The sequence below is a fragment of the Diorhabda sublineata genome, chromosome 2, assembly GCF_026230105.1.
Source record: "Diorhabda sublineata isolate icDioSubl1.1 chromosome 2, icDioSubl1.1, whole genome shotgun sequence".
NCBI classification, from domain to species: domain Eukaryota; kingdom Metazoa; phylum Arthropoda; class Insecta; order Coleoptera; family Chrysomelidae; genus Diorhabda; species Diorhabda sublineata.
This window is the reverse complement of record NC_079475.1, coordinates 13,826,867-13,842,337: the sequence shown is the minus strand read 5'-3', so window position 1 is coordinate 13,842,337 and position 15,471 is coordinate 13,826,867. Positions and strand designations below refer to the sequence as shown.

The 15,471-nt window shown below is 33.0% G+C and overlaps 1 protein-coding gene across 1 annotated transcript in view; it reads left to right on the top strand.

Moving 5' to 3' along the window:
* LOC130452645 (roundabout homolog 2-like) overlaps positions 1 to 15,471 on the top strand; it is a 551,928-nt gene that overhangs the window by 447,928 nt on the left and 88,529 nt on the right. The window contains exon 2 of the mRNA XM_056792003.1: positions 11,861 to 12,169. Within this exon, the coding sequence (XP_056647981.1) occupies positions 11,861 to 12,169 (309 nt within the window). The remainder of the gene's footprint in view (positions 1 to 11,860; positions 12,170 to 15,471) is intronic.

Here is a 15,471-nt window from a genome sequence, read left to right as displayed (position 1 = left end):
TGCATAATTAGTTTACTAATTATTCAAACTTCATAATTAATTTTATTAATAAACAAATTTTTGTAATATGGTCAGTCGTGGATAAAGTACAGTATTCAACTGGCGGTAATATCCATAACTTACTTGATGAATTACAACATTCGCTGTTTGACTCTTGCTGCAAACTTTATTTGCGTGAGTTATGACCCACATTACCACTCGTTAATTAATATACTATCATTTCTTTTCATTATAATCTCTCTAATTTTGAAATATAATAGATAAGTAGTTTGATTATCTCAAGATTATGGTTCTGATTTGTTGCGCGTTCTTATTTTTAAAAAGTTACGTCGATCTACCCTGTAGCTACAATTCCGACTAACGGGAATATATTTAGACCAAGAAGAAAAAGTTCGAATAGCTACCAAGAATAGAAAAATAAAACAAAAATAAATGTTGATCACGACAAAGCACCCAAAGGGCATTTCTTATACATAGAAATATTTATAGTCCACTTAATTTCCTATTGTTTACTAGAGAAACAACGCTTCAGTAAGCTTTTGGAGAGAGAAACGTTGTTTTCTGAAGGTATGATTTGTTTTCTGCGAACAATAATATTTGTAATAAGAAGTTTACACCAACAATTGTTGTTCGCATCTGCTGTTTCGAATTCTTAATTGTTCGCGACTTGGACTTGGTTTTGATGTGTCGTAACTTTTACTTTAACACTTAGCACTTTGTTTATCTCCTCAAAAGTTTTCTATGAATATCCTTGAAGTACATACCGAAAGTATTTAGTATATTTCGTCTTTTTGAACGAGAAATATTATTTCAATGTAGGAATCGAAGCACTTTATGCCTCTTTATGATGTCCTAACCCAGGATAAGTCGTAACTAACTTCACAACAAAGCTCCATCGCTTTCGAACTGTCTCAGTGTTCATTATTTCATTGTTGTGTAGGGATTTAAACGAGTTTTTTGTCGTTCATTTCCGAAGGTAAAGCACTGCATATGTATTAGATAATTGCAGATTTCATATTGTGATGACTCGAGGTTCCTTGCCATCCAACATTATTATCACCAGGATATTTCGATTGCAGGTGGCATGTATACAGCTTCCAACTTCCCTAGTTTTTATTTAAGTGTCCCTGCTGGAAACTATATCTCAAGAGCAGGCAATGTCTTATTAAGGAAGGACATTTTCCCAAACCGATCCATCGTCAAACCTTCGTCGTTAATATTGATTTGCTCCCAGAATCCGCTTGGTAGTATTGTCAATGTTTTAGACATACTCCCAGATTAGCACTGCTTCTGTGACAGGATTAATTTTAGGACTAAATATCAACCGACTTCTTTTGGCGCTCATCGAATCACCTCGTACTGATATTTTGTCAGAATAGCCACCTTATCGATGTAGTATTTGCGTTAATTAGGCTTTGTTGAAACGATGCTTCAAAGCTGCGTATTTTATTCTTCTTTCTTCTTTCACCACATTCATCAATATCTTCACTTGGTCTCCCAACAACTCCTGTGGATATCCGTTCTGGTAAGCATGTTGAATATATTGATGGGTACAAAGTAATTTAGTTTTTGTAGTAAAATATAAAACAATCAATAGTTTTTAATCAATCACATATTTTCCATTTTGCTCAATGACCTTTTGCAATCTTTCTTTCAGCTTTATGATTCCGCGCTCATAAAATTTCTGGTCCTTATCAGCAATAAACTTAACCAGGTGCGATTGAAGGCCATCGTCATTTTCGAAGGTATGACCATTCAAAGAATTCTGCAAACTACCAAATTAATGGTAATCAGATGGCACCAAATCAGATCTGTATAGGGGATGTGGTATCACTTCCCAGCCAAGCTCCAATAGTTTCCCACGCGTTGCCAAAGATGTGTGAGGCCTCTTATTATCATAGTGGAACACTAAACCTTCCCGATTTAACAATTCTGGCCGTTTTTCTATGATTGCTTCATCCAGTTAAAATTAATTGTTGACAGTAAACATCAGAATTGATCGTTTGGTTCCTTGGAAGCAGCTTAAAAATCACAACACTTTTGTAATTCAACCAAACTGACAGCATGAGCTGGTTTTCAGGTTTCAATGCGGTTTGTGTAGGTTCATCGTGTTAATCGCATCGCTCCATGATCGTTTTCGAACTATGTTACTGTACAGGACCCATTTTTCATCATCAATGTTAATTGATTTGGTCATCAACTTCAGTAGACCGACGAAAACGTCGCTCATCTTTGAGGGAAAAATCTCCAGAACGGAATTTTTTGTACGAATTCTGACACGTGTGGTCTGCTAAGTTACGTCATTGTGACCAGTATCACGTGACAAACGGCAAAGTAAAGCACTAAGTTATTGAAAAACGCAACGCTCGGTAACAGTGAAAAGCGAAAGTACTTTTTTGCTAACTTTTTATATTCATTTGCCATCCTCTAGCTGAATATTTTATAAAACCTCGCCTGTTCCTGATTTACCTTATCTGTTTCTTAATATAATGAAAGAAACTCTTCAATTCGTAAATTTCAGGATGATATGTTAACAAATTGTTCCAACCTAATGATTAATTACAATATTAAGTAAACTATATGAATGATTTAAAATAATGTATTGAGCATTTTAATGTTGAACCTCGTTCTGGACACATATAAAAAACACATCCGTAGGAAAAATAAAGTAAACGACACGTAATAAAATAACATATTTCTCTCTTGACTCGCACTAGGTAGGAATATTATTGTACAATATGTTACTGCTCTAAATTGTTTTATATATTTTGTACATTCTAGTTTATTTAATGTTTTCCACTTTCCTAGTTGTATCCTTTGGTATACTTTTCTTTGTTACTGCTTCACACCACTTGTAAGTTTATTAAAAGTTTCTCTGCTCCTTAGTACTCGTTCTGGTACCATGCATTCGCCCCAACATTTTCTATTCGTGCTATGCGTCGTATTCTCCACAAGAACTTCTGTTCATTGTTCAACTTTCGCAATGGTACTAGTGCATGTTAAACTTGTAGTAGTTGACTTTCCTCATGACTTTGTATATTGTTTGGTCACGAGGTACAGATTTACATGACAGGAGTTGTAACTAAGTAGAATATGCATTACTGGTTTCATGGAAACAGTCACAATTTTATGTGTTTTTAACAGTAAAGGTTTAATTGATCCTTATGTCTTTGTATAGACCTACATTACAATCAATTCTTTCTGTAATTGCAACAAAATAATTTTGATTGTGGTTTTGGAAGGATAGGAGCTTACTAGGAGGTTTATCCGTTGGTGTGGTGCAATTCCATGGCCCGCTCATTTACCGGATTCAACTTTTCGTCAGGCTACTTCCCGATTGACGTATTTTAGCATTGACTCATGGAATCCTTAAAATGGAATTTGAAGAACGTAAAAACCATCTCACGGTAATGATTTTACATGTGAAACAGCGTATTGGAATACTAAAATTAATTTAGTAAACTCAACTTCCAGCTGTACCTTTTTGACGCCGCAATAACTCGTTCAAACATTTGTGCCTGACTCACCCAGTATTTTATTTTGTGATCTCGTTGGTTGAGTATCAGTTGCACCTACATCATTCAATTCCATCTGACTAATTTACCATTAGGAATTGAATTTCCTGCTGAGCACGCGGAATATCGAAAATAAGTTTCGTTCCCGGTCCTTTCGTTGATTCCTTATACTAAAGTTTGTCTATTATTTGTTTTATGTCGTTACGTATTTGGAGCATATTTTCATTGAATATTCGATATCAAAAAGATTTGATTTGAGAATATTATCGACCGATTGATATTTGTCAACATTAACTAGGGTTAAATTGATATCATATTCAAAGAGAGAAAAATTGTTTGGGACAAATATAAAATACATTTTAAAAAAATACATTGAGGTCACGACATAGATAACATTAATGAATGGGTATCCCATCGTAAAAATTAAGAGAACCAACATAAAAGTCGAATGACAGCCCATAGATTGGTAAAAATAGCAGGGGATAAATCTCCAGTTGGAGGAGTGCTAGACGACGAAAGAGGTGAAGAAGAAATCTGGAGCCAGAACGAGGAAAGATATCGAAAAAGGAACAGGTGTTAGACGTATTATGTGAGAAAGAAGAAGTACCTAGCTTGCGGATTTCTTGCGCCATTTTGCATCGCGCAAACCGGAAAATATTTGTATGGACATAAAAGGAGATACCATGCAAAGAATAAAAATTTGTCTTGTTGTTTTGTTATATCGGAAACTTTTCAGATAATCCTGGTATATATCTTATAAATAATATTTTTTTGGTGAATTTCAAGTGGAGTGTAGTTTATTGAGGATTTTTCTACTTAATTTTTTGTTTTTCATCTCTAATCTAACCTAAACTACCCCTGTGAGTTCAAGTCTTTTATTGAAGACAAACAAATAAAAATTTGGACCAAAATCTACTATTAATTATTGTTTGAATAATGAAAATGTTTCACAGAGTAAAATACGAAATAAGCAGTACACAATCTTCTCCAGAACCAATTAATTTGGATTTGCTACTGCAAACGAGATCATTAATTATAAATGTAAATTTAAATCATTAGTAACTTGTATATTGAACAATTCAGTGAATCCACGATATCTGAAAATCAGATGTTGTTCGTATAAATGTTATAGGGAAGCGTATATGTTGATAACATATAAATTGGTATATTTAGTAATTTGATAAATGATATTCACGAGGGTTGATGTACATAAATATAGAATACAATGAAAAATCAAATAATTTCTTTGGAATAGATTGTTTTCTGAATATATTCGTTTGTGAAACATTTCAGAACATTTTATTATGGAAGTAACAATGCACCTAATCTTACAATTAACCGACATTTTATATTTACTCTAATCTTCTAAGTATTTTACTGCCGTGGGTATTCTCAATGGTTCACCTAAGAAACTAACGTTTAAGCGCATCACACTTTTCTGGCCACTTAAGACCAATTTTACAACCAATTAGAAATTAAACTAAAGCTTAAACTATGGTTTGACCTCTAGTTTAAACAAACGTTCCTCTACAAGTTGTCATAAACACAACCCATATTTGTTTCAAAGTTAAATTGTTTGAGAAAGTTTCATGAAGAAAGAAAAATCGTGTAATTTCTATTCGGTGCTTTTGGCTAACCTTGTGAAGAACTATGAAGAAACATTCGAATTAAAAAAAAAGTGATACGGTAATTTGGAAAAGAAAAGGAAAAAATTGGGAGGAGTTGGCTAGAGAAGTTAATGATGAAAATAACAAAAACGGACATGTTTTCAATAGAAATACAAGAAATTTAAAAAATGTGAGACAATTTAGAGATTCGCTCTACCACAAATAACAAAATTGATAATTTCTTCATCATCATCGTCGATTTCATCAAATATAGAGTGCAGATCTTGCAACACCCTTTATAATATTGTAATAATGCGAACAATTTGTAAAAGTGAGGTTAGGATCCTCTTTCATGTTGAACTTAAGTTTAAACTACCTCCAAGACCGCCGGTAACCCTAAACCGAAGTTTATCAGTAAACACCATCAGTAGTTTAAACCGGCAATTAAACTTCAATCTTCACTTGTAAAATTAGGCTGTATTGAGTTTTAACTATCACTATTCAGAAAAGTTTCGTTCGGTTCTTTTGAGCTTGCTCAAACAATATTTCATTGTTTCCATTGTTGTGGAGTTAATGTTCGTAATCTTCTTTCTGTTTTCTCCGACTTTCTAATATGGAGCTCCTTTCCCGGTATAGATCTTTGTTGTAGACATACCACAGAATGTTACCTAAATTCCTCTGTATTCTTTTTTGTACACTTTGAAGGTAAACATTGATACAATTTCGTAGTTATGAACAATACCTGCTTGAGTCGTGAGCCAATATAGTCTTTTATATTCAAGTTTCAGTTGTTTCGTTTCCTTTTTGATAGGTTCCTATCGCTTTAGTTGACTATCCATTGATTACATCTGAAATATTGTTCATCTTTTTTTAAATAAAGTTGATATAGACAAATTTTGATATGCCATTTGTTAGTCTAGATATCTATTTAGTCGCGACTCCAATTGATTTTCTTATAGCTGTTATTTCAGTGTTATCTGATAATGTAACCATATTAACAACGCAGGAAAGATATTATATAATAGGTACAGTGATGGCGCCCAATCACTGTTTGGAGAGACCCCTACTGTAATCAAATAGTTTGAGTTTCAGTTTAACTCTAAATCTAACTATTTTCTGTTCCAACTTATCACTGTATCGATTGGCATTACCTTAAAGATGTGCCATGATAGAATTTAGAATCACTGCTAAATTAAATATTTTTTGATATGCTGTCAAGATCACAAAGTTCATTATTTACTTATATTATATGAAGTTTTTCAATAAGTTATGGTGTACCTATATCAGGATAAAGTCTACTGATTCAGTTAATCTCGTTGCATCCATCCTGGCACTAGTCAATCCTGATGGATTCCCTTTAGATCTTCAATAATACGATAATTGACCTCGAGATCTTTTCAAAGCTTTCCATCGACTTTAGCAGTATATTTATATGGATTGTAACAAAACACCTGGGAAATTGTCACCTTATCTCAATACAGAACAAGTGTCTGAGTTCAAGACATGTCCAACTAAATATCCACCGGGTTTTCCATAGTAGTTCCAATGCTTCTTACATCCGACAAAGAAACAGTCAGGCTTCAGTGTCAAATCAACCGAATATTTTTCCTGAAACCGTCAACACTGTTGTTTCTCATCAAACAGTCTTCATCGTAAACTCTACCAATAGAGCTTGAAAAGTGACGTCTTTACTGTGCATCCAGTAATTATCCAAGCAGTTGTCGGTGTTGATCGCTAACTTCGGTCAATAATTAATAGATGACCAACTATTTGTTTATATTTTTATATTTCTTGGCTCTTTTCAGAGTTCTGCCATAAACCGCGTAATCATAGAAAGAAAAGTTGATTATGTTAGTTAAAATTTCCGATATTCGAAGCGTGTAACACATTTGAGCACGTTAAAATACAATAAAATGTTTGACGTTGCTAAATATTGTATTTATTGAAACTTTCAAAAGGTAATTGATTGAAATTAGTTATTACATTTTACATGAAAACATCCATTAGCGAGTTTGTATGAACAACTGCATTGGCCAGGTACAAACATTTTCGCTAATTAAAATGATTTGTTGAACACATTCATTATGTTATAAAAAGTGTTTGTTCAATGAAATAGTAAATGTGAAAGCCAATCAATTTGCTTATTGATTCTGAACTAAAATTTATTCAACGAAAAACATGTATAAATATAGAAAAATAGATGTAACTAATTTTTTTCTATTTCTATGTTACAAACAATCTGCATAAGCCGATTAGAAGTAAACTGGATGCAAATCCACAAATTTAGGGGGGAAACTGTGGTAGGGGATGTTTTTACGGGTTATATAGTGTTTTAAACAGTGTCGTCGTGAAAATATGAGTATTAGTGGAACATTGTCTCAAGAAAAAGTTTATGGGGAAAGTGCAAGTGTAAATTTTGTAATTTGCAACAAATTGACAAGAGAAAAACTGATAGATAAAACTCTAACTTGCAAAGATGATAAATGTCATTGTAGAAAGCATAGCAAAGAACTTTTAACAATTTTACTTGCTGCAAAAATGATAGTTACACAAAAACTCTCGTATGTACTTATCGAGGAATCAAAAAAACCTCGCTGTTTTTCAAAATGTAAATCGCTGCCATTAAAATATGAAGCAAATACTAAAACATTGATGACGTTTCGAATGAACTCATGGACATCCATAAAAAATGACTGAAGATTGATAATTTTACGGTACACAACGCCAACGATTTACCATCAATAAAATCAATAAAACCACATCAAAATTCTAAATATTTCGTTGTCGATGGCATAAGGTTATTCCTGGGAAAATTGGCGGTGAAACAAGACTGGATTGGTGATCCTAGTTTTTCCTGTAACGTGTGATTATATTACTATGCAGTTAGCAAACATTCTGGAGGGTTCTTAAGTATTGTTCATTATTCCGAAATTATTCTGAATAACGTCTGAGCTGAATTGGCACCAAAAGACAAGCAATACTTGCTGATTCTTCTATATCCATTTGTATGTCAGTTTATTGATAAAATAACAATGCTTATGATGCTATAGAAACTGGTTGAAACTGTCCATAATTTCATGCGCAAAGCATTGAATCATATTAATAAAAATCCAAAAATAAATTCTGTGGATAGAAAAAAATCTTTTTATTTCTCACAATTAAGTTACAGAGGTGAAAATACAGTTTTTCTGGATAGTTTCCGTCACACTCTACATACTTTTGTTACCTCTCCTAAAGCTTTCGGATCATAAAAATCTCTCGACTTGTCACGTAACCTTCTGAACAGAAAGGATTCTACATCTGCATTGCTTTCGAATCGCATTATAGCAAGTGCATGTTCCAATCAATCACATAAATGATTCTCATGGCGACAAATCGGGAGTATAAGGAGGACGTTACATAGGTCACACTATAAGTACATTAAAAAGCGGGGTGACGAGGTCTCGTCTATTCTCTACGTTTCGTAACAGACCCGTCTAACATCCATCTTACGACACTAAATTTTCGGCGCGTTTATTCGAAAATTCCGGTTCACATTTGAACTACCCTCGTACTAATCTTGAACTTTATGAACAGATGTCTTGTGGTATAAATAACTATTAAGTACAATCACCGATGGTCGTGAACAGTTTGGTGAGAACGATACGATTTCTATCGAAAACCATTACTACACCCTTTGTACCGAAAATTAGTAATTGTTGCAAGAGAAAATACGACAACGGCCATTTTAATGATAAACTATACAAATGATTGACTTCCATCAAGGTTCGCTTATTAAACGCTAAAGACGGATTAATCTGAAAGGTGAAAGAAAATTGTTGATGGTGCTATTAATGCATCAAAAGACTCCTGAAAATTACTTTTTGATAAGGAGTGCAAATGCTTTAATCGGAGTTTGTTAATACGGGAGCATGAATGAGGATGATATATACATGTTGACAGACTGTTAATGAGATATTTATCTATATGAAAAAAATTACGTATGGTAAAACCGGTTAACAATAAAGTAGTTAAATTAAAGTGGTGTGGATCGGTCTAAAATATTTTTATTATATAATTTCAAAGAAAACATGAATAAATAATAGTACAGAGTTAATTATTTATTGTATAAATGTTCAAAGCACACGTGTAACTTACAACGTTTTATCCAGAATCACTCTTATTATGAATCTCATCCTAGTTACATTACGTTAGAGTTAAGTAATCCAAATCAACCCTTTACATAGCGGCGCATCATCAATTACTTATTTATTGAGTTATCGTTGCTATAAATTGTCTGTGTTTACTATTTCTGTCAGTTTTAGAGATTCAACTTCAACCCCATAAGGGTATCGACTTCAATTATTTATTATTTAATTATTATTAATGTGACTATAATCAGCCATAAATATATTTATCTAATTTTATAATTATTATTGTAAAAGATAACAGCTAATATATAAAGAAGCCTGTAAAACTAATCCTGGATTCATTCAATTTGATATTCGTCTTTAAATTATTAAATCCTCAGTTTGCTAAATTAATTGTTTTTAAAAAGCAAGTTGGTGAATTGAGTTATTTAATTTTAGTACGAGCCTAGATTGGTTGTGGTTCACTGACTTTGATACATATTTTCTCAATAGTAGTTCTATGTCCTTGATTCTTGGTTATTCTTGATTAATCCGAGTGCGTCTTTTAGGTACACATAATTCCATAATCTACAGGTATAGAAATGCTTCTATTGCTGTTTGTGTAGTACTCTGTGAGCCCCAGTTCTGTAATTCTTCCGATGTTCGTGATATTCTTTTAGTTTGCTTTCTATCTTATGTGGAAACTGATTTGACATTTTTTTTGGACCGAAAAGCACCCAACGATTGCACTTATTCAATTCATGCTATTAATTTCATATAAAACCTCCATGATATTGAAGTTAAAGAAAAATAAATATTCTCTGCTGTCAATCCAACTGACATGCTATCAATTTCGATTTAATAATTTGTAAGAGCCATTTACATATTTTTTAAGAGAACTTTTGCTGAAAATCGAAAACAAGTCCATCATTTCTTTGTTGGCATTGTTATCACTGTTGCTTAACAGCAAATAATGAGAAAATTCTAATAAGTAATCGACTATGAGGTGAGCTGAGAAGTTGGTAGATTGATACATAGATGACACTACTAGTATTAAATCCATATAATTTTCAGTTAACCGTAGCATTGTATATTCCTTATACAATGATCGTAGACATGTGTACAAATTTAACCGCTGTGGTACTATTAGATTTTGAGTGAGCATTTTGATTTAAGCAAATTTTATTGGCTTAAAAAATTGGTGAAAAAGAATTTCCTTTTGTTAATAAAGCATCGCTTTTTTGACAAAAAATTTTTTCGAAGCGAAGACTTGACGCAAACATTACTTGGACTTTATCCGGCTCCAAAGCTCAATATTTCAAGATTTAGATGATATAATATTAATTAACTCCCTTAAAACAACCCCATTTTAAGAAGAAGAAAGTGCTACTTCATCAATACAATGCAAAATGTCACATATCAATGAAAACTAAAGCAAAATTGGGATTCGAGCTGCTTTCGCTTCCAATAAATTTTCCAGATCTTGTCCCCAGTTACTTCTTTTTTCTGTTCTCATAGTTTAAGAAGATGCTGGCAGGACAGAATTTTCACGCCGATCAACAGATAGTCTTTGAAACGGAAGCTTATTTTAGGGTAAAAACAAATCGTACTCTAAAAATGGAATCGAAAAATGGTATGACAGCTTTAATTATTGTATCGCCCTGTTGGCAGGTGGATCGATCAGTAAAGTAAAAAAATTATTTTTTTGATAATAACCTACCAAATTTTCTGTTATATGTACAGCAGATAAGCAATCACCAGCAATCTAGCGCTAAGCTTGCCACTAGTATAAGAAAAGCTGCAGGGAAATGACACTCTACTGAAAGCAGCGCTAGATCCTGATTCATCAATTGCCATGTTGAATATCTATCTTTCTAAGAATAGAAAGACTGTTAGAACTAGCCCATGGATGCTCTCAAGGATTGGAAAATTCTCTTTCAATAGTACCTCCTTTCGTAGTTAATAAGACTTCGACTTATATCCTTGATCATATGCTTTTTTATCCTGTATCAAAACAAATATCAAAATCAATAAATTGAAACTTGAATAAAATTAAATAAAAAAGCATTCCACTATTAGATCAATATATTCAGAAGAATTCTATAACACATTGATAGGAATTTTCTTGACGAAATTGACTTCCTTTCTCAAATCCTCACGGACAACTTTGGAATATTCTATACACTTCAAACGATTAAAATGCCGGATATTGGGTGATAAGGGGATCGCTAAAAAAGGCCCGAAAAACCTGAAAAAAGGAAAACAGGGTTATTGATGTAGGAAAAGGGAATGTGAGAATTGATATCTTGTCAATTCCTTTGTTGGTAAAAGGATTCTCTTTGAGTAGGGTAATGAGATGTATACGAAGTTTGAATGTTGAAATCGTTCGGTGCTGGAGATGTGTACGCTTCGGGCAATTCTTTTCCAAATTTTTATAGCGTACATAAACGGACAAGAGAATTGAATATATATTGACAATGACTTCTGGTATCGTTCGAGAAATCGGATAAAAATATTTCTTTTACGTGTAGAAATAAATAACTATACAATTTGCCATGTAAAAAATATTATATTTTCAATTTTCTTACAGAATTAAATTTGTTAATTATGATAAATGTTTTTTTTTCAGGACAATTTCGATCTCCACGTATCACGGAACACCCCTCGGACATAATTGTGGCTAAAAATGAGCCGGTGACCTTAAATTGCAAAGCCGAAGGTCGACCGGAACCGACCATAGAATGGTACAAGGATGGCGAGCTCGTTAAAACATCCCCTACTGATAATAAATCGCACAGAGTGCTCTTGCCGGCGGGATCGTTATTTTTTCTCAGGACGATGAACAGTAAAAAAGAACAGGACGCCGGAGTCTATTGGTGTGTTGCTAGAAATGTAGCCGGTGTTGCTAACAGCAGAAATGCAACGTTGCAAGTAGCTGGTGAGTATCATTTTTTCAATTAATTTAGACCAAATTACCGTTTGTAGTGGTTTTAAAAACAATTAAAAGATAGAGAAGAATAGGGTGAAAATTAGACTAATCAAAATAAATGAATTGTTGAAAACAGTAATTTAAATTTTTTATCCCCAGAGAATAGCCACGTGTTCCTTGTTTAAACTGAACTTGCAGTTATAACTACGACTGTCGGTTTTTACTATGGGTTCGTTTGATTCTATTATTGTTCCCTTTTGTTGGTTGTCGAAGAAGCGTTAATTATGAAATTTATTCCATTATTGGAATTAGGATTTCTAGGAAAATCATTTTTTTGATTGGAGGAAAGGGAGCACTCCATTATTGATATGAAGAAAATGCCACTTGAATAATTTTAACGCGTGGCTGAGTGTTACATAGATGGTTCCCAAAACAATGAGATATTAGAAGTAAAGCGTGAAGTTCTATAAAATAATAAACTCAATAACATATGGAACAATCAAACATAAACTATAAACTTATACAGCAAAAGCAAAATATTCACCAAATAGTTAAGCTGGGTATGTAACCCCTTGAAGCTGGAGTTGTACTTGTTTGTAATTTATTCACACGAATTGAGCTGCAAAGTAGAAAATATAGTAGCAAGAAGCCATATTTGCAGTAATAAATTGTCAAAATTAAAAGTAGAAATGAGGAAACTTTTGAGGATCCTTCGGTAACTGACAGTTGGACATCTCCAAACTTACAAAGTACAATTGAGAGACGAGGAATTCAAAAACATTCTATCATTCTGCAACATCTTCACCACTACTAATCAAGCAGATGCACTACAAACGAAATGATGGCTGAAAATGAGCTAATATCAACTGGTAACATATCAGACACTTTCCAGGTAGCGTACCAATAAATACTTGTGGAACTATCTCCGATCCATTCCATTTACATCAAGAGGGACGTGGTCGGAGAAGTAATAAATGTGAATAAACTCAAATTTTTCAAGTAATGTCCCGAGGTTGAGAACTACGCTAGCACCATACCCAGAATCCTCATTAAAATTTTCAGTGGATTGAAAATCTCACTGTCCAACAAAAAACTATGCGTAAAAATTTAGAAAAAGGTACAAATTTCTAAGTTTGAAAAATTCCGTTACGAAAAATTAACTTTTTAAAATTATCTTATAAAAAACATAATTACTTCCCATGTATTCAGTTTGCAAGTCTCTATGAACAGCCTAGCTCCGCAGAAGGAGACTAGACACTTGAAAAATGCTCACCATGCTGACCCAATGGAGAGTTTCCTTAACACTTTGATACAAAACGTCTTGCCTGGGTTCGTGTGAATAAACAATAGGAGGTGGTGGCATGAAACCGTATGGAAGGTATAGAGATGTACGTATGCTGGTTTTTCTTGCAACGTACTACCAGGTATATAGGAGAGGATTAAGTTAATTGCATGTTGTTAGAACCTTAAGAAAGTTAGATCCTTTTAGAGGCGCACTATCCACACTCTCGCATTCTCATTCCCTCGTGCAGCCTCTTGGAGAGACTGGATCGGGTTTTACAGTTACTTTCATATAAAAGCTAAGTAATTACAATTAAATGTTTTTCATAGCATTGTAGTAGCTACGAAAATTTATATCTTCAATTTTCAATCAATGCAAACCAGAATCATAAACTGAATAGACACAACATCAATAACAAAATAGATGAAATGGTTAAATTAGCAAATTGATTAGTACTATTCAGGTGGCATAATTTTTAGACTAATTACGAGTATATATCAAAAAATTAATCAACTTATTGATATTTTTTTTATAAATTTATTGTCGCATCAACTTTAATGATACAGTTGGGTATCTTTTAGATATTTGGTTAAGTTTATGGTATTGCAATAATTGTTAAGTAGAGAAATTATGGTGTTTGGAAAGTCGTTAGTTAGTTTTTCGTTTAAAAAGTTTAACATATTAGTGGGTTTTCTCGATTAGATAGATATGAGTGTGTCACTTTAGTATGCATTAAATTTATTTGATCAGTACGATTTTGAAAACTGGTTTCCCATGGTTGGACGGATGGTTTTATATATTTTGATATCGACTTTCCCACTGGCACTGAACTTCTGTTTTGATTGTCCCTTTATAGTCGTTTGCTATTACTTCCCGTACAATTGTTGCTTCGTTGTTATCTGCTGCTTCTTTGGCCCATTCGTTTGCTTTTTCGTTTTCTGGGATGCTAGTGTGTAAAGGGACCCAAATCATCGATACGTTTGCCTTGGATTAGTGGATAAGGTTTAATTGGATTTTAATAAGGATACCTATTGGGTGTTTGTTGTTGTTGAATGGGTTAGTATTGAGCTGGAATTATGGCTGTTTTATTATATTGATGTTTTATATCGATTATTAGGGCCTGTAATATAGCATAGAGTTCTCCAGTGTTAATGTTATTATGTGAATATAGTTTAAATGTAAGAATTTCGTTTTTCTAGTACTACTGTAGGTTATAGGCCATTAATTGTTTTGGATGCGTCGGTGTAGAAATTGATATTCTTTTAAATATACCTCCGTAAGAGTAAGGAACAATTAGACAACGGTTCGTTTCTTCTTTTTTAACCTTTTCACTGCGATGGCTACCTATAGTCGGGCCAATGAACTTTTTCGGCCTTGCTCCATTTTAGTAGGTCTAGACGAAGTTTCCGTGATTGCCCACCACCCCTGAAACTGGGCTCAAGACTTTTAACTGCTGCAACCGTCTAAAATAGGCCCACACGGATTTTAATAAATTTCAGATATTATCGATAAAATGATATTAGCAGTGAAAAGGTTAAATGTTGACGTTGATGGTGGGAATAGGGATTAACTTATCAATATGATTAAACTCAAAAACAATTTTCCAGAATTAGTTTGTCTTAGTAATAAATAAGCACTTAAAGCAAGTTATGAATCTCTTTAATAATATAGAATATATTAGTATCTCTTTACGTTAAAATGAAAAAATTATATCGGATGCTATCTTTGCTAACTCGGCAATTAAAAAAAATATTATTAGAGTACATTAAACTAAACAAATTACATCTAATCATAATCAAAAAACATTCATGACCGATTCTTCAATATTTTTTATAAAAATTAACGAAACCAAAATTAGATAACTTAGTTTGACTTTAGTCTAAGTTTCGTCGTATTGTTAATTGTGGGTACTTTCAAATTTCTTGTAAAATTCGTAGTTAAATCTTTATAAAAAAGTGAGTTATCAAGAAACGATTCATATTTAGCATAAAAAAGATTGAGTCAACTAATATCAACGAATTCATAAACT